At 37.1% G+C, this 20,727-nt stretch overlaps 1 protein-coding gene across 1 annotated transcript; it reads right to left on the minus strand.

Moving 5' to 3' along the window:
* Positions 1–2,617: 2,617 nt before the first annotated feature.
* LOC126672732 (uncharacterized) lies at positions 2,618–4,345 on the minus strand. The gene is made up of 2 exons (XM_050366687.1): positions 3,085–4,345; positions 2,618–2,901 (listed from the first exon to the last, which is right to left on the minus strand). The coding sequence occupies exons 1-2, from the start codon at positions 4,343–4,345 to the stop codon at positions 2,618–2,620; spliced, it is 1,545 nt and encodes a 514-aa protein (XP_050222644.1).
* Positions 4,346–20,727: the final 16,382 nt, after the last annotated feature.

The raw sequence follows: 20,727 nt of genomic DNA on the forward strand, positions 1-20,727 counted from the left end.
TGTTTAGTTATGTTTGGTAGCTAAGTGACGTGGGTTGTGTGGAGACAAGAAATTGAATTGTTGTTATCAGTTGGTTTTCCTTTTTAAATTTGATTTCATACTTGGCTAAGAGATTGACTTTTGCGGCAAGTTTAGCCATTTAATTGCAGTGTTTTAGTTATGCTTGTATTTTATTCATAAATGGCTATATTTAAATTGCTGGAGTTACTTAAATTCTTTATTAATTAATGATTGGCTTTGATGACTTATTAAGGTTATTAATTTGTTAAAATGCCAATTTGAAATCGAACTTTCGATTTTCGTTTTGAATTATAACTTGCTAACTTTTAATATTATTATAAAAATAAAAATAAAGTTAATTGCGATTATAGATCTAGTTGTTTTTTTATAACTATTATCGGAAAACGATATTTATATTACTTTCCTATAGCTATATAATTACTCGGGTAATTATTGTTATTTTGAAAATATTAGCTTGACGTGCCAATTTGACTAATTTACGTTTTAGCTTTTAAATATTTTCTTAACTTATTTTAGTTAAGTAAATGGTCGGTAACTATTGGTTACTTGTGTTTTAAACTATTGAGTTCCGTTTTTAATATTTAATTATTATTTTATCAAAAGTACTATTTATAATTATAAACTATGGTTTATAATTTTGATAAATTGTTTGGGTCAAGTTAGACTTGGGTCACCCGACATGTGAGGTAGCTTGGTAGTTATCGGTAACTCGGCTAACCCACTACTTAAAAATTAAATTTGTTTATTATTTAATAAGTATTTAAATAATATTTTTCTGAATCGGAATGTAAAGCGGAAACTCAATAGACTTATATTAATTTGGCATTGCAATTTATTTAAGTTTTGTGTTTGATCTGAATTATTTTACCTTGACGTGGTGTGTGTGCTAGTCCTACGTGGTGTCTAGTACTCTCTAGAGTTAGGGTCTGTTTTTAATTATGATTTTATACCTTGTCTAGACTCGTAGACTGTTCGTACTTCAGAGGCGAACCAGAGTTAGATTACTTGCCAGGTTTCACGTGGAATAGCAAGCGGTGAGTTTATATCTCTATTTACCTCTTTATTAAGCAAATATTATATTTTGTATATGTATATGTATAAACAGCTTTTGAACTGTTTTTCGCCATTGTGGATTTGATTTGGAACGTGCTACTCGATGGGCATCATCGGGACTGCGTGCGCACCGGTAATGATTATGGTATTGAGGTAGGTTTGAGATACGTCTCACCTTAGTGAGGGCACCGGTGGAAGATACGTCTCCTGGGCTCACTATTTATTAAGTGATAGTCGGGGATCGGTTATTGAGATACGTCTCACCGACACGACAATGGATTTAGAATTGTGGTTTAGGGTTTCATTGATAATCCATAATGAAAATGTTTTATTAAACGTTTTAAAGGTTTTTAACTTAATAAATGTAAATGGTTATATAAACTCTACTCAGTAAATCTGACCCCGTTGTTTTTCCAAATTTTCCAGGTTTGTGATTTGAGCATTTGGTCGATCTCCGTTTCTTCATTCTCGGAGGTCCTTTATTTATTTCAGAAATAAAGTGTCGAACTATTTTAATCTCTTAGACCGCGGTAGTAGTTTCATATTATTCATGTCTTAGTCTTACGTTTATAGTTTTGACTATTGTTTGTTGGATTGGTCCAACTATTACTTTATCGCTTTTGGCATGATTACAGTGTTTATGGTATTTATATTTTATTGCCATACTGTTGGAGATTATTCTGAGATAAGTGTACTTTAAATATATATATTGCTTTATGTATTGCTAGACTAGGCTGAAGTCTCGATTGCCCCGAGCATGTGGTTTTATTACAGGTACATTGTTATAAATTGGTTATCCGCAAGGCTAGCTACGGGTTTTGGTACAACCATACCCATACCCTAGCGCCGGCCACGATTCATGAAAATGGGTCGTGACAGGACTCAATAGTATCAATCTTCATACATTTGTCCTCCTCACACTTGCTTTTGTCATGCTTGATGTCAAACACCATGCTCTCATCATTCATTCTCAATGTTATCTTCCCCGCATTAACATCAACCAATGCTCTCCCCGTATTCAAAAAAGGACGCCCAATAATCATGGGGCAATCTTTGTCGACCGCATAATCAAGCACAACAAAGTCCACCGGAAAGATGAACTTGCCTACTTTTACTAGCACATCTTCCGCAACCCCGTGCGGTCTCTTGAGCGAATGGTCGGCCAATTGGAGCATCATGGAAGTTTGTTTTATCGGTTGATTTCCACACAGTTTCCTAAAAAGACACAAGGGCATTAGATTTATTCTTGCACCTAAATCACAAAAACAATTAAGATAAGTAGAAGTGCCAATTGAACAAGGAATAGTGGAACTCCCTGGGTCCATTAGCTTTGTCGGTAGATCACTTTGGATAATAGAACTACAACTCTCCGTGAGGGAGATTGTTTCGCCTTGTTCCCAACTTTGCTTGTTCATAATTATGTCTTTCAAGTACTTAGCATATTGGGGCATCTCTCTCAAAGCGTTCGCTAAGCTCAATTGGATTTGAATTTTCTTAAATATTTCAAGGAACTTTTTGAACTTTTCGTTGTCCGGAGCTTTTCTTAACCGGCTTGGGAATGGAACTTTAGGCACAAAAGATGGAGGTGGTGGTGGTCTAACATATGGTTCTTCGACATCAATAGCCACCTCCCCACAATCCTAGGTAGTTCTTGACTAGAGCTTGCAACATCAATCATAATTTGTGGCTCTTCCTCTTCTACCACATGTTTCTTCCCATTGGCTTTCTCAAGGTTTCTCCCGCTTTGAAGCTCCACAACTTTGATGGCTCTCACGGGCTCTCTAGGATTAGTTTCTGTAGTGGAGGGCAATCCCCCTTGAGGCCTCCCTTAAAGCGCAAGGGCAACTTGTGAGATTTGAGTCTCAACCATTTGATTAGTGGCGGCTTGGTTCCTCTCTCTTTGTGTAGCATCAAGCTCTTTTTGCTTGGCTTCAAGTTCCATCCTATCAAATCTCTCAAGCACCTTAGCAAGGAAGCTTCCCTCATCCGGACTCCGTTGTTGTTAGAAACCGGGAGGGTGTGGAGGTCGATTGCCCAAATTGTTCCCTTGATGTTGTGGTGGTCGATTCCCTCCTTGAAAGTTTTGTCCCGCTTGTTGAGGCGCTTGAGCATTGCCTTGACCTTCTTGGTTTCTCCATCCAAAATTTGGGTGATTTCTCCACCTGGGGTTATAGGTGTTGGAATAAGGATCACTAGCTTGCATTTGACTCCCCATGTAGTTTACTTGCTCACTTAAGACTTGCCCCGTTACTAGGCATTCTCCCCCCGAGTGGTTGTAATCCCCAGAAAATTCACATCCCACTTGAACATAAGCCACCGGTGCGTTTCTTGGAGCAACTTGTTTCTTGAGGGCGTCCACTTGAGCTTGAAGTGAAGCGTTTGTTGCTTTTATGGCCTCCATTTCCCTCACTTGGTCAAGAATCATCACCGACTTTTGACTAGGTGACGCTCTTCTATCCATAGGACCCCAAGTACTACTAACCACGACTAATTTCTCCACCAATTCAAGAGCTTCTTCATAAGTCTTTTGCATAAGCAAACCGCCCGAAGCCGCATCAATAGTAGCTCGAGTAGTAATGGTTGTCCCATCATAGAAAATTTGGATAACATGCTCTCTATTAAGCCGGTGATGTGGAACACTTCTTTGAAGATCCTTGAAGCGTTCCCAAGCTTCATGAAGCGACTCCCCTTCGAATTGGACAAACTCGAGTATGTCTTTTGTTAACTTGGTAGTCTTGCCATGGGAGAAGTACTTGTTGAGGAAAGCTTGAGCTAACTCCCTCAAATTGTGAATGGACTGATTTGGTAGAGAATGTAGCCATATGCTAGCTTTGTCCCTCAAGGAGAAGGGGAACATCCGAAGCTTAATTTGGTCTGCCGTTATCCCATGAAGCTTGAATGTGTTTAGAACACCTAAAAACTTGGCGATGTTCTCATTAGGATCCTCGTGACTCACCCAAAAGAAGGCACAACGGTTTTCCAAAAGTTGAATTATACTAGGCTTGATCTCAAAAGTTGTCGCTTGAACCGGCATTGCAAAGCATCCGAAAGTGGCATTGTCCACATCCGGCAAGAAAAACTCGCCCAACGTTTGTCTTTGTTGGTTTTGTACTTGTGGGTGCACTTGAGGTCGATCATCCCTTGGGTGGTTTTGTTGCCTTGGTCGGTTCACATTCCCTAATGGAGGAGCGGGTGGATATTGTTGTTCCCCTCCATCCATTAGAGGATTGAACCTCTCCTCTTCATCATAATTGTTTCCCTCGTTATTCATAATTTCGGGTATACAGGCTCTTCTTCTTACACCTTTTTCGTAGTTACCGAGGTTATCTTGGAACGGTTCAAGTGGTCGATTTGCTCGTCGCGTATTGTGCATACACGAAGATCAAAATCCCTACACAAACAAAAACAAGAAACCGAGCGTAAACCACGAAAAACAATAAATGAACAATAAAATTAAAAACAGAAAATTAAGCTAACTCGACCAAAGTACAACTAATTTCAATCAATCAATAAACACTCGTCATTCCCCGGCAACGGCGCCAAAAACTTGTTGATTAAATTACCAACTCGTAATACTCAGTAAATACGAGATCGATCCCACGAAGAGTGAATCTAGAGTGATTGATGAGAATGAACGTTAGTTGCTTTTCAATTCATTTAGCAATTCAAGAATAGGAGTTTGTTTCGAATAAAAGAACACACAATTGAATCGCTAATTAAACACGTTACTTAATTAAACAATTAACTAACAATCAACTAATTAACACGAGATTTAGATCAATAAGAGTATAACGCTTAGAGGTTGCTAATTAGTTTTGAAAACGTTTCTAGCTAAGGGGGGTTGATTGAGTAATAGGTTCAGGTCAAGTCTTTCTAAAATGCCTAATCCGCTCTCTCGAGTCCGCAATTAGAACTAATTGTAATTAAATTAATACACCGAAATCTAAATCGCTCTCGCATAATTAGATTTCGATTATACTAATTTAATCCAATCACGAAGCTAACTTATAGCCGATTAAGTCCTAATGCGCTCTCGCGTGATTAAGCCCTAATTAAGTGATTTGCTAATTCCGGGTAATTAAATGACTCTCGCCTAATTAATTAACCTTTTAACCTAGGATTAGGAGATCAATCTATCCTAGGCATTAAGCATAGAAATCACTACAAACCCTTAAACACAATCAAACCCTAATCAACTAATCACGATCAAACTTTCATTAACAACCCCTAAACAAGGGGGTTTAGCTACTAACTACTAACATGATATTGATTAACAAATAAGAACTAAAAGTAAACATTGTGTAAGAAGTAATTACCTTGTAAATATAAGGAACCCAAAGCATTCAATAGATAATGAAGAATAATCAAGATGAAAAGAACAATAATCTTCTATTAGTTAATAACTTCAATCCACAATAAAGCTTCAAAAGTAATCTAAGAACAAGAGTAATTTAAAAAGCTGAGTATAGTAAAGTAAGATGGGGGCTACAAATTCTAATAATAGTGCATAACCCTAAAAATAGAAAGAAGGGATCCTTTTATAGTTCAAGGATATAAAAGGAATAAAATTACATCATATGGCAAGTCTAAATGAAGCAACCATTCAAAATAGACTAAGTATTTGTCCTCATGTGCTCTTTCAGCTCTTAGTCACAAATCTTCATTAATGAGGTGTCTCTGACAGAAATGGAGGTGTTTCTTCCGAAACAGGCTTAACTTCAAAACCTTCTGCAACTTTCCAGAGGCTGTCTGGGACGAGACAGAAGTTGTCTCGGACGAGACAGGCTTAAATTATGCATGTCTCGGACGAGACAGAAGTTGTCTCGAACGAGACAGGCTTCTTTTTAAATCTTCTGCTCCTTTCTTTACTTTTCCTCCGTTTTTCCTCGATTTGCACCTGAAACACTTCAACATGAAAATGAGCGACAAATGATATAAAAGCATGCAAAGTTGCTATGAAATGTTACAATTAGACATGCCAAATAGGTGTAAATTCTACACCTATTAATACGCCATGGGCGTCTGGTACTGGGGTGTGTAGTAACCCTAAGGCGAAGCTGCTTGTCCCGGAAGACCTCTTCCATTAACGCCTCTAAGCATTTGTGGTGGTGTAATGTCATACGGCACTTCGCTTGTTGTTGGTCGAACGCCGTTTGTCTCTGGTGCAACCCCTATGATTCCTCCATCAAGAGAGACAGGCGGAAGGATTGAACCACTGTTTATGGGTAATCCTCAATTTGTCACGATATAATACCTTGAAAGTTTGATATTTCAAAAGTAAGCGGTGTGTCTCATTTTGAATCGTCAAAATGATAAGAATAAAGAATTATCGAAAAAATGTAAATAAAAGAGGACTCGAGAAGGTCGATATTGAAGTTCTAATAAGAGTATTTTAATATTGGAAATCCATAAAAGAAATGGAAACGGGACTAAATAAAATCGCATGGAAAAATGAATAAAGTATGTTTAAGTCCCGAAATTGGAAAATAATATTTTAATTCCCGAAAATTATCGTTTAAATAGATTATTGATGTGAATTAATATTAATGAAAATAATATCGATTATTTAGATATCGATATTTTTTAAGACAAAATATGTCTGGGAAGGAGATTTAGCGTTTTTAGTCGAAATTTATCAAAGTAAATTATCGGAAAATAAAATAATAAAATAGCGGAATAGTATTATTTATTTGAATATAAAGAATATGAAATTTATCGAGTTTAAACGATTAAGTGATAGATTGGAAAAATCGGACGAAAGAAAAGCTAGAAATTAAAGCGGTTTAAGTCGGTAACTTGAAGGACCAAGTGAGACTTTTGTCATTAATATAAATACCATTTGCATTTGATTTTTAATCTCAGCAAAGGAATTTTTCTCAGCTAGCTTTAAGAGTTCATCATCTTCATCTTGCTCCTACATGCAAAAAAAATCTTCAAATGACCAGAACTCTTTCGTTTTTCATCCGATTTGAGTGATCGTTGCCGGAATAGAACGGGGAAGGAAGCCTCTACTGATCTAGATCTACAAATCAAGGTAAAAAGCTCATGATTTAGTTAGGGTTTTTGAAATATAGGGGTTGTTTTGGTAGTTAAGATGATGTTGATGAATTTAAAAGCTGAAAATTATATCTATGTTAAGAAGTGTGAACTTAGCGCTTCCGAATAGCTTGCCCCAAGACTGGCGCCAATCTATAATCCCGACTCCTAGGACATTTCTGGCTTAAGTTAGCAACCCTTCAACACTCTTTATCTATTGTTTAACTCCGTATTTGTTAGTCGTTAAGTAATTTAATTGCATTCTAGTTTGCAGATTCAATACTTGTTTACTTTAGTCTTTTGATCTTTTGAAAACCAACAAATGTCTTTCTTGTGCTAGACGAATTGAATAACACCTAAACTTATTCTCATCATTGCTTTAATCACTCTTCGTGGGATCGACCTCGATTTATCGAGTACTACTAGTTGCGATACCGTATACTTGCGGTAAAAGAGCAACAGCGACCGACGCTAGGGTATGGGAATGGTTGTACCAAAACCCGTAGCTAGCCTTGTGGATAAACTCATAAACAAATAAACCTACAAGAAAACCATTTCTCGGGGACAACCGAGACTTCAACCCAAATCTAGTAGTTTATATAAACAGTTCTAATGTAAACAACAACTTAAATATCTGAAATGCTCGGCTAAACCTCGAGACTTAGCAACATGCCTTATATAATTCATAATCCAAAGTAACATGCCAAATTTATAAATAACCAATCGGACCAACCGACAAACCAAAGTACGATATCAATTATATGAACTAGTTTTATTGCGGTCTAAGAGTTTAAAACAGTTATCTAGTTTAAATGACATAAAACTTCTGAGGAATCAAAGAATTGGAGTCGACCAAGCTTTCAAATCATAAACCTGGAAAATTGGAAAACAGTAGGGTCAGTTATATTGAGATGAGTTCATAATGCTATTTACATTTATTAAGTTTAAAATCCTTAAAACAAATCCTTTTATACTAATATACTTAGATACTTGATTATGGAATACAGTATTGAAATGAAACCCAAAGTATATAACCCAAAGTATAATCCAAAGTAGATGGGAACAAATCCTCATCAATGCCTAAAGTAGGCAGACATTGGTCAGCCAATCCCAAAGTACTTACCGGTGCACACAGTCTCGATCCTCGCCTATCGAGTAGCTTGTTCCAATCCAGATCCATAATCATTTAAAACAGTTCGTTAACAGTTGATATACTAAAATAATGTGCGGTACTTAATAAAGCGGTAAATAACACTACAAACGCACTGCTTGCGTATCCACGTGATAAACTTGGCAAACAGCTAACCCTGCGTAGACTCCGGGGCACGAGTAGTCGACGGATCTAAAACAATGTATAAGTTTAAATTCGAACAACCCCTAACTCTAAGAATACTAGACACCACATAGGACTAGCATCTCAAACCGAACCAAAGTACAACCAAAGAATAACCAAAGTATCCATACAAACCAAATAACAAAGTTAGGCAAGTTAAGCTTAGGTGAGTTCTTATTCTTAAAACAAACCAAAATTAACAACCTTAAATACTTTATTTAAAATCAAAAGATTTCCCAAAGTAGTGTGTTAGCCTTAACTGTAGTATAACTCAACACAACATGTAGGGCGACACAAGTCTAACCCGACCCAACCATAAACCAAAGTGAAAAACCAAAGTTTAAAACAATCCATAAATAAAACCAAAGCCATTTGAGACAATAACTCATAACCTAACTTAGTAATTCCATAAACATAGAAAGCAACAAAGTCAAACAGCTTGCCAACAGTTGGCAAGTAACACCCAAGGTAAATACAACTTAATACATCACCTTAAATGGAATCAATTATAAGATTCAAAACATCTTTCAATTATCAACTTGAAACTAAAATAGTTTAGTCAAAATATTACATACCACATAACACCTTATATTCCTTATATCATTTAACCAAAAGTTAAACCACAACTTAAGATAAAACTAACATCTTTCATACAAGTTTAAACAACTTAAAAGAATAAATTTCCAGCCCTTAGTAACATGATCAAAATCACCCTAAGTATGCCACATAGCTAATGTCAAACAAACTACATAAGCAATATAAGAACAACCAAGAAGGAACCCAAAGTATTCCATTTTAATTTATTAAAGACATACTTAAATTACAAATTCACGGCCATATATAGGTGTTCTTAAAACAGCGATTTAATCCAATTAAAACCACATTTAACATTTCTTTAAGCCTTAGACAATTATCTCAAACCACCCAAATTAGGAATTATTAACTAACAACCCTTTAACTTTTGAAAGAAAATTTCCAGCTTTAGTTTATATCTCAAAACAGAATTTTATTCAAAAACACTTGCCAAACAATACATTATTTCATTTAAACGATTCTTTCAAACCACCCAATGTACATGTGACATCTAAACAACCTAAGATCAAACTTTACAAAATTTTGAGATTTTAATAAAGTTCTAAAACAAAATTTACAATCCATAACAAGAATAACCAATTGATATACTTTTCTATAGAAGTGCAAAATCCATACCACCTAATGTATAAACAACGTTTAAAGATCAACACAACATTGATTTAATAAATTCCAGATTTTTAATTCAAAGCAAAACGGAAAATACAAGCCAAACACCCAAGGTATTGAATCAAAGTAATATACAACAATCTCTATGAACCAAAACAAAGATTTAGCACCACTAACCTCTTGAGATAGCACACAACAAAAAAACCCAACAATATAAACAATCCAAATAAGTCTAAGATATCATAAGACGAAGAACAATGAGCGGGAATTCGATTGAGAAAGATTTAATGGATTAAACCATGAAACAAATGATGAAAACACTTATCAAAGATCAAAAGGGACTAAGGAATAGGTAGGAGATGATAATCTGAGTGCAAGAGCCGTTTTAGAGTTTTTAGAAAAGTGTAAAATCAGTTTAGGTCGAATAAGAGGTTTATTTATAGAAAAATAGCAAACTGAACAGTGTCGCGTCACGCCCGGGACACATATGTCGCGCCCGCAACACACGAATCGCGCCCGCGACACACGAGTCGCGCCCGCGACACACGAGTCGCGCCCGCGACACACGAGTCGCGCCCGCGACACACGAGTCGCGCCCGCGACACACGAGTCGCGCCCGCGACACACGAGTCGCGCCCGCGACACACGAGTCGCGCCCGCGACACACGAGTCGCGCCCGCGACTCCAGAATGTCACGCTCGCGAAATCTGTACTAGATGCAAAAATTATTACAATTTTGAAATTGAAATTGACGTCGCTCCAAACTCCGAGGCTATACCCAAGACATCTTAAAACACATACAAAAATGTTTGGAATCTTTGAACCACGAATATAAGTGGTCGAACCACTCGCTCGAACCCCAAAGTATACGATAGGCTTAAGAAAACTAGTTAGAAAAATACGGGGTGTCAAATCGCTGGTGATCATTGACAGCTTTACTCGCAGCCTAGATTGCGATTGCTAGATGATGTGCTTCCAGCCAGGACCCTTTGTTATATAAATTGTGAAATGGATATGTGCATGATATAAGGATTAGAGTTCTGTTCTGTTCCGTGTTTGGTTTACATAAACATGAATTTTTCGTTTCGATTAATATTCTTTAGTAAATGTTACGAAAGTATTAGAATATATATCTGGCCCGTTGTTTTTTTCTTTTTTTCCAGAAAAGCATTTTCAGTTGAAGTTAACTTATGTTCTTTTTTTCTTTTTGAAGTCTCGTTTATTTAAAAGTACGTAAAGAGCATTTTAAACTTTAAAATTTTTCATGAACTAGTTGAAAAGTTTAATGAATGCATGACATGAGAAAAAAATGAGAAAAATATGAAGCAAAATATGTAAATAACTTCCATACTAGTGAGAAAACATATGTATGTATATGAATAGTGATAGATATAAATGTTTATCAGGTTTTCTACGGGTTTTGAGACTTTCATTCCCATTCTATAGCGTTAGTCGTGGTCCATAATATAAATTTAAATATAAATTTTTAAAGGGTTAATTCCAATAAAATACCAAACGTTTGAGAATTTTGTCAGTTATAACCAAGCCTTTCAAAATTGTCTAGTTTAGCCAATTTTGGAATATTTATAACCTTTTTTAACCATTTGCGAAAAAAAATCAAATATTTTTATCATTCGTGAATGGACTAAACTAGCCGATTTTGATTGATATGGAATATTTGAAACATTTTTTAGCATAATCAATCAAAATCGGCTAGTTTAGCCCATTAACGAATGACAATTTTTTTGACTTTTTTCGCGAATGGCTTGAAAAGGTTCTAAATATCCCAAAAATTGCTAAACTAGACAATTTTGAAAGATTTGGTTATAACTGACAAAACTCGCAAACGTTTGGTATTTTATTGAGATTAACCCATTTTTAAATTGAATAATATAATAGCAAGATTATTAAAAAAGTACTAACTAATAGAATAATGCCTCTAGTTTTTTAATTGTTTACTTAAATAAAAGGCTTAATCACCAAAAAATAACAAACTTATACGTCTTGTGTCAGTCATAGCCAAACCTTTAAAAATCACCATATTTAGCTAAACCTTATAGGTTCTATTTCTTTTTAGGATTATTCGCCTTAAAATACCAAAACTGAATCAATAATTCACCTTAAAATACCAAAACTATGCATTTTGTGTCAGTTATAGCCAAACCTAATTTAAATATGTTAATTGCCATGTCAGCCAATTACGTAGTTGACACTGACGTGAACGAGAGGGTGTCAAAAAATCATTTCGATTCAAAAATGTCTAAAAACAGAACATATAAGATTTGGCTAAATCTGGTGATTTTTAAAGGTTGGACTATAAGTGACGCAAAATGAAATTATAACTGATGCAAAATGTGTAGGTTTGTCATTTTTTGGTGATTAAGCTAAATGAAATTATTAATATTAAAAATGTGTCTTTTTGTCTTAATTATAAGTATAATGATTAATATAACCTTATTTGTTAAATTATTAATTAATTAATTTTTGATTAGTTATATGGTATATATGATTATGAAGGCATAAAGTTAACTTTATAAATTGGACTATATATTTATAGATTTATTGAATAGAAAGAGTTATTTTAAAAAATAATTATTAAAATTATTTAAAAAATTAAAAGATATTATTTGTAAATAAATAAATTTATTTAAATTTAAAAAAAAGAGGTTTTTATACAAATATTGGGAAACATGAAAATATTTACAAAGATAATACATCCATTTTTCTAAAAGAAATACAAAAAATAATTAAAAAAATACAAAAATATTTACAAAATACGATTTTTATATTAAATTTATAATTTTCCAGTTTTTATATTAATTTGGTATAAAATACACGCATATAATCTGAATATTATCTGTATATAATTTTTTGATTTGTATATAATCCGTATATAATAAAAAATTTATACAATTTAAAAATAAATAAATTCAGATCTGAAAAATATCAGATTTGAAGAACAAAGGAGATGAGGATGAAGACAAACTGAAAATCCAAAAACAAACAAAAAACACAATTCATAATCAAGTGTAAAAATTTGGAAATTCAAATTACAAATCATATACAATAAATCCTATATCTATATATACAAAAATAAAAAAACAATAATAGATCTAGACATATAAAATCATAGATCTATACATATAAATCATAGTTGTACATATATGGCGGCGGGGAGAGCAGCGGCGAGTGCGTGAGGGAGGGCTGCGGCGAATGCGTAAGTGAGGGAGGACGGCGGCGCGTGCGTGAGGGAGGACGGCGGCGCGTGCGTGCGTGAGGAAGGGAGGCGGCGTGAGGAGAGAGCGGCGGTGATGGACAAAGAATGGTGGTGGTGTTGTTTGTAGTGAAATTTGGTTATTATGTTAATGGAGAAAGAGAGAAAATAACATTAAATTTTGGGTGAAAAAGATGAAGAAAACGAGGAAAGTAATATGTTTGTTAATAAAAGAGAGAAGGTGCTATTTTTAGAAATATGAAAAATAGTTTTAAAAAAATAAAATAAAATAGTATATTTGTAAATATTTTACTTTATTTTGATATACAGCGTAAATGTTTCTCAAAACAAACAAAAAGAAAGAAAAAATAATGAAATAAAAATTGAATATTTTCTTGTTTGGATAAACTGACTAATGTGAAATCACTTACACTCCATTTGGGATATAGACGAATTCAATTCCAATTCAAAGTACAAATCTAGTAGTAAATGTCTTTTTTTTATTGAATTTCAATAGTTCCATATTTACTCTTATAAATATTCAAATCATTTTTCAAAAAAAATAATATTCAAATCATATAAAAAAAATAGTTAGGATTAATTTTTTTATGTTCGATATTATTTAAATATTTGAATGATATTTTTTTATTAATAATTTTTTTATTTTTATATCTTAATGATTTTTTTATTTTAATTATTGATGGATACTGAATCCTACAGTAAATCGAATGTAGCCGAGTCATAGGAGATCCACTCTCGGGTGATACCGGACTCCCCACTATGGCCTGAAGGAGATACCGAATCCCGTGAGATTCGGTAGTACGCCAACAAAAACCGAATCCCACAAGATCTGCCTAAAGCGCGTTAAACCCGGGATTCGGGTAGACCGCCAAAAATGGAAGTACTCTCCTATTCAGGACACAAACACCGAATATGGAAGGATAACGCTACCTTAGGAAGATAAGACTATTTAGAAAGACGTTCCTAAATAGGACTCTTATCAGATTAAGGTAGATCTCGACAAATCAGGAGAATCCCTACTATATTGCCGAATCCCTACAAAGTAGGATTCACTTACCTATTATGACTCTTCGACTACTATAAAAGGAGCACGAGGTATGCCTAAAATCACAATTACATTGATATACACATAACGCTGCTCAAAGCTCTAAACTGACTTTAGCATCGGAGAGTTAATCGGACAACCACCGTCCGGTTAGCTTCTACCCTGTTTTGCAGGTCTTACTCACCGGCTCAGAAGGCAGACTCCATCAATTGGCGCCGTCTGTGGGAAAAGCTTAACTAAACTTCAAATCGAAGGAGCTTTTCTCAACTCAAAAACAAATTTCATTGAAGAAGATGACTTCTGAAAGAGTGAACCTGAAAGACAAACAACCAATGGACCCAAAAAACACTCCGGAGATAATCAACGTGACGGAAGACGGGCTTCGCAACTCCGGGGAGAAAAGCAATACCGGAGGGCCCTCTTTTTCAACACCTCAGTACCAAACTAATCCGATGAGGGGAAGCAACCCAATTTCTTTCAACCTGAACACCGAAGAACAACAAACGCCGAGCGCAGCAGCACAAGATTCGTACAACGAAATGCTGAAAAAGGTACTAGAATCGGTCCAAGCAAATCTGGACAGATTGGCTAGCGAAGCCAAAAGAACGAATGATAGGCACGAATAAACTATGAAAATCCTGAGGGAAAATTTCAGCCCAACAGCTCCCAGAAGAAGAGGGAGAACAAAAAACGCAAACCCAAGCCGCCGAGAGACTAGAGCGGAAAACAACAAAAGCAAGGAACCCCGAACCGGAGGGAACGAAGAAAGAAACGAAGCAAGAAACCAATGAGAGAATAGAACAAGCGACGAGGAAAGCCCGAACGATCAAAATAGAAACAAGTCCAACGAGGAAACACCAGAGACACCCAGAAACGAGCATAACCAGGAGGACGCCCGAAGTGGTTTGAATTCAAAGAGAGACGAACGAAGAGAGAAGGAAAAAGAAGACGCCCCACCAAAGAGCAAGCGACAGGACAGAGATGCAGGGAAAGAACAAACAAAGAAAAAACACCAAGAAGGAGAGGGCGAATCATCAGAAGCGCCCCAAAAAAGCAAGGCCACATACGTAGTGGAAGAAGACTTGGGAGAAAAGATCGCCAAAGCACTCAAAAAACTGAAATCGGAAGAGTTGGACATAGACGATCTTAGGTTGAAAGGATCCCCCCTCTCGCCTGAGATCATGGAAGAAACTATCCCATATAGCATGAAACTGCCGGTCCTGCCAACCTTCAACGGGGAAGGGGATCCCCGAGATCACACATCTAGATTCACAGCAACCATGGGGCTACTCAGCGTATCAGACGCCATTCTATGCAGGGTCTTCCCCACCACGCTTACAGGCACAGCCCAGAGATGGTATAACAAATTAAAGCCAGGCTCAATCAAGAGCTTCGCTTCGCTCTCAACAGAATTCCTCAATAGATACCTCACAAACATACCAGCAAAAACTACTACCAGCATCCTGAGATCCTGCATCCAAGAAGAAGGCGAAACCTTACGGAGCTACATTGAACTATTCAGCAAGCAAGCTATGAAGATTGACAATCTAAACGTCGACATGGCGACGTAAGCATTGCGAGAAGGAACTCGATTCGGAAAACTGGTGGACAAGCTGCTAGTCAATAAACCCACGACTTTCTCGAACTTGATGGGCATAGCCCAGAAATACTTCGAGCTAGACGAAAGGCGAAGGGTGATTCGTGGAAAGGAAGCAAACGGAAAAGAATCGAAAGAGAAACCCAGAGAAAAGACGAAGTCGAAACCTGATGATAGGAGAGGAAGACCGGAAGAAAATAGGCGATTCGCCTCCCAGACAAGATATGAACCAAGATATGACCCCAGAGACGACGAGAATAACTTCACACCACTAAACACCAGCCGAACTAATGTCCTCATGTGGATCAAAGAAAACGTCAAAAACGTGGTATGGCCACCAAAGATGAAAGAAGAGATAAGAGACACCAGGAAATACTGCAAATTTCACGAAGATTACGGACATGAAACGGATAGCTGCAGAGATTTAAAGGTCGAGATCGAAAGAATGCTCGACATAGGCGAGCTAAGGAAATTCATAGCCCAAAAAGAGAAGAGCAACGACAAAGGAGAAAAAAGAAGCAGAGAGGACAAACCAAAGGAGAAAGAAGATGAACGCCCATCCAAAGTACTAGGAACCATACACATGATCAATGGAGGAGGACACAGCAGCTCCACAATCAGGAGAAAGCAAAGGAAAGAAGTGATGAACATCAGAGAAACTCACATGCCACCAGTAATCTTTGATGTGGAAGACTATGAACATGTCAAAGCACCCCACAATGATGCTTTGCTAGTAACTACTATCATTGAAAATTGGAACATGGAGCGAATCCTAATCAACGAAGGAAGCGCGGTAAACCTTATGACAAACGCAACGTACAAAATGCTTGGAGGAACTTCATCAAGGCTACGCCGAGTTCCGATTCCGCAATCAGGACTCGGTGGCCCCTCCATCAATCCACTAGGAGCAGTCACCTTGGAAGTAATAATCGGCCTAGAAAGAGGAATCAACAAGAAAGTCATGTCACTATTCAACATAGTAGACATGGAATTAACATACAACGCTATCCTAGGAAGACCTTTCCTCCATGATTTGGCGGCGGTGACTAGCATAAGAGCATTGGCAATGAAAATACCAACCGAGAAAGGAGTAGTGACGCTGAGAGGAGATCAGGGAATCGCCAAAAAATGCTATGACGAGTCTGTAGTGGATCTTCAAGAGAACAAGACCGAGAAGAAGGAAGAATAGGAACGGAAAATGACCCATCGCTAGTAACGATTTTATGTCTTACCCGATGGCGTCAAAACTATCTTTAATGTTTTGTATGCAGTCTTTTTATCAATAAAAGTTCAATTTCCCTACTATATGATTAGCCAGACGAATCAATAAAGAAATAAAAATCAAGAACAGCCACGAATGATTAAATCAAAGATAGAAAAATGAGTTAAAATTAACTCGGAAAAGGCAAAATCGCCAAACAAGGCAAACCGCCACAAAAGGCGGATATCCAAGAAAAATGAGTTAAAATTAACTCGGAAAAGGCAAAATCGCCAAACAAGGAAAACCGCCACAAAAGGCGGATAGCCAAGAAAAATGAGTTAAAATTAACTCGGAAAAGGCAAAATCGCCAAACAAGGCGAATCGCCACAAAAGGCGGATAGCCAAGAAAAATGAGTTTAGATTAACTCAGGAAAGGCAAAATCGCCAAACAGGGCGAATCGCCACAAAAGGCGGATAGCCAAGAAAAATGAGTTTAGATTAACTCAGAAAAAAGGCAAATCGCCAAAAAGGAGTTTAGATTAACTCGAAATAAAAACAAAAAATAAAAGCAAAAACACCGAGAAAGGGTTTAGAATAACCCTCGAGGCAAGACAAGTATATAAATCAAATACTGGTATAAAGTAAGAGCACACTTATGCAGAAGCACGAAGAAAATATATTCATAGATAGCGAATTACAAAAGAACAAAATTCATAAATTATGAAATACAATCAAAAGAAAAACTACTTAACACGGTCCTTGGATATCCTATCAAGAAGATCACGAGCGATGGCCTGGGGATCCAACCCATTAACTCCAGAAAGATCGATATTGGGGTTCTGCTCCAGAAGTTTCCTCCCAATCGCAAGGCGATACTCGCTAATCAAAGCAGAATAAAAAGCCTTCATATCAAGTAAACGGATGTGGAGTCCTTCAACCTCTGATCTTAGTTTATTCCTCTCCTCACCAACAAGAGTATTGATTCGAATAAGTTCCTCAATCTCTTGAGTCAGGTCATTGGTTTTCTTCTCGATCACTCTGACTTGACGATCGTTAATCGCATTTTGCGCCTTAAGCTGCGCCAAAAGGGAATCATGCTCCTCCAAAGAGGCCTTCAACTTTGCCCTCTCAGAATCGGAAGTTGCCAAAAGAGAAGATAGACGCTCGACCTCCTCCTCAGCACACTGACGGCGGTCATTCAACACTAAAACGGATTGAAGAGCCTACAACACCAAAAATAGATCAGTAAGGAAATAACAAACTCAACAAACATTATAAAGAAAACACAAACTCACAGAGAAACCATGAAAACAAGCTAGATTGGAGAGCTCCTGCCCCGGCCTAGAACAGAACCATGTGATATCATCAGGAATCGCCAAAGTCCGGATGTATTCCGCCAACACTCTAGGATTCAGCAAACTGGCGGGATCATGACCTTCAACCCATTGCACCAAATTTGGGGCAGATGAAGAGCTTCCAGGAAGACTCTCTCTCGATGGAGAATCATCACCAACTCGACGTCTCTTTCTAGACGGAGAATCCATATTTCGACCCAAGGAAATCTCTTCCGGATCAACAACAACCAGCCCACCTGAATTCACATCCCCGACTCCCCACGAAACGGCAAATGATGCTAGAGGGGGAGGTAGAGATGGGACCGCCTCATCACCTGCCGGATCAACCAAGTCATCATCATCTATAATAACAGCCCTGTCGCCCGCAGGCAATGCTGTCTCTGCAGGAACGATAGGAGCCCCAGCAGGGATTATATCAGCATCGATATCGCCAGGAATAACGTTGGCAATGTGAGCTTCAGGACAGCCCATCAGAACACCCAAATCTACTTGAAATCCGGAAAGGAAATCGTCAGAAGAAGAAGACATCCTACAAAAGAAACATCAAAAGAACTTAAACAAATTGATATACCTTGAAGAAAGTAGCAAAGATCCGCCATGCCTAGAGGAGGATCCTCCAAAAGAAACCATCGATGCCGAAGATGACTATTAACCAAGACATCTAAGATCGGACGCTGAAGAACACTATAGAATGATATATCGAAAGCAAGTGTTGACTCAGATAAACTTAAAGGAGATGGACAGCTCCGGACTCGATGAGAAAAAAAACCGTCCGAAAAATGAAGAAAAGCAAAGTTATGATAAACAATAAAGAAACGCTTTCGCCAGCGATTGGCCAAGCAAGGAAGATAAATACGAGATCGCCCTTCCCTACCGAGGGTGAAAACGAAACAACCATCACATTTCCTAAAGTCTACAAAATAATACAACACATTAAGAGAAGGGGCATAACCCAGAAGCCTACACGCCTCCGAAAAGGCAAGCACTACTTTAATTGTGCCAGGATAAAGTTGTCCCAGAGCAACCTTTAAATCCTTGCACACTTCTACTAAAAACGAATCTAAGGGAAACCTAAGACCAGCAGCAAACTGCTCTTCAAAAAGAACCGCCCTACAGGATGAGCCCGGAGAATCGGAAGCAGCCATATCGACACCAGGTAATATTACCCTATAATCAGAAGGAAAGCTATACTTAAAATAGATATCTAAGACTTCACTCCTAGATAGCCTTGATCTGGTAAAAGCCATAGTAGCGCATGCATCTTCCACTCGACTAAGAGGCATCCTAGAACAGGAAATCACAAATATAAATACAGAATGAAGATCAAACAGGAAATATATCGAAGAACATATTGAAGAACACCAAGAACAGAAAAGTATTTTCCAGAACAACGATCATGAAAACCATATATATAAGCAGAAAAACCACCTCAACATCCAAATAATAAGAAGGAACATACCTGAAAAATCTGGAGAAAACAAGTTATGAAGAACGAAAGGAGCAGATGAAGAACAAAGAAGAAATAGTTGCAGTAATAAGAATAAGTTCGAAAAACAAGTGAGAGGGAAAAGAAGAAATACAAAGACATTAAATATGAAGAGTTTTGAACATTCACTAATCACTAAATGCTGACACGTGGCGACACAGAGATTCTCACCAGAGAAGAAACGTTACCCACAAATATATGAAACGGCTCGCCCGGAATATAAAACGACTTGCCCAAAATATGAGAAGACTCAGCTCCAAAAGAGCTATAATCTACTAAGGCATGAATACCAAATTACTTCAGCTCACTTGCGGGGGGGGGGGCTAATGATGGATACTGAATCCTACAGTAAATAGAATGGAGCCGAGTCACAGGAGATCCACTCTCGGGTGATACCGGACTCCCCACGATGGCCTGAAGGAGATACCGAATCCCCTGAGATTCGGTAGTACGCCAACAAAGAGCGAATCCCACAAGATCTGCCTAAAGCGCGTTAAGCCCGGGATTCGGGTAGACCGCCAAGAATGGAAGTACTCTCCTATTCAGGACACAAACACCGAATATGGAAGGATAAGCTCTACCTTAGGAAGATAAGACTATTTAGGAAGACGTCCCTAAATAGGACTCTTATCAGATTAAGGTAGATCTCGACAAATTAGGAGAATCCCTACTATATTGCCGAATCCCTACAAAGTAGGATTCACTTACCTATTATGACTCTACAAGGTATATTCGACTACTATAAAAGGAGCACGAGGTATGCCTAAAATCATAATTACATTGATATACACATAACGCTGCTCAAAGCTCTAAACTGACTTTAGCATCGGAGAGTTAATCAGACAACCACCGTCCGGTTAGCTTCTACCCTGTTTTGCAGGTCTTACTCACCGGCTCAGAAGGCAGACTCCATCAATTATTATTAAAATAATTTATTTTTAATATTGTTATTATTATTATTTAATATAAATGTCATTATCTTTTTGAACTTTATAGTATGAAAAGTAATTAATTTAAAGAGATATTAGTTAAATTAATTAACAGATAATTAAGTTCTAATAAAGTGATATAAAGTACATTAAAAAGGGTAAAAGGTAAAAAAAATTGTGGTTTTTCCAAACGTACACATAAGCTTTTAAACTTTTTTTGAGCAAAATAAAACTTT

This window comes from Mercurialis annua, linkage group LG3 (genome assembly GCF_937616625.2).
Source record: "Mercurialis annua linkage group LG3, ddMerAnnu1.2, whole genome shotgun sequence".
NCBI classification, from domain to species: Eukaryota; Viridiplantae; Streptophyta; class Magnoliopsida; order Malpighiales; family Euphorbiaceae; genus Mercurialis; species Mercurialis annua.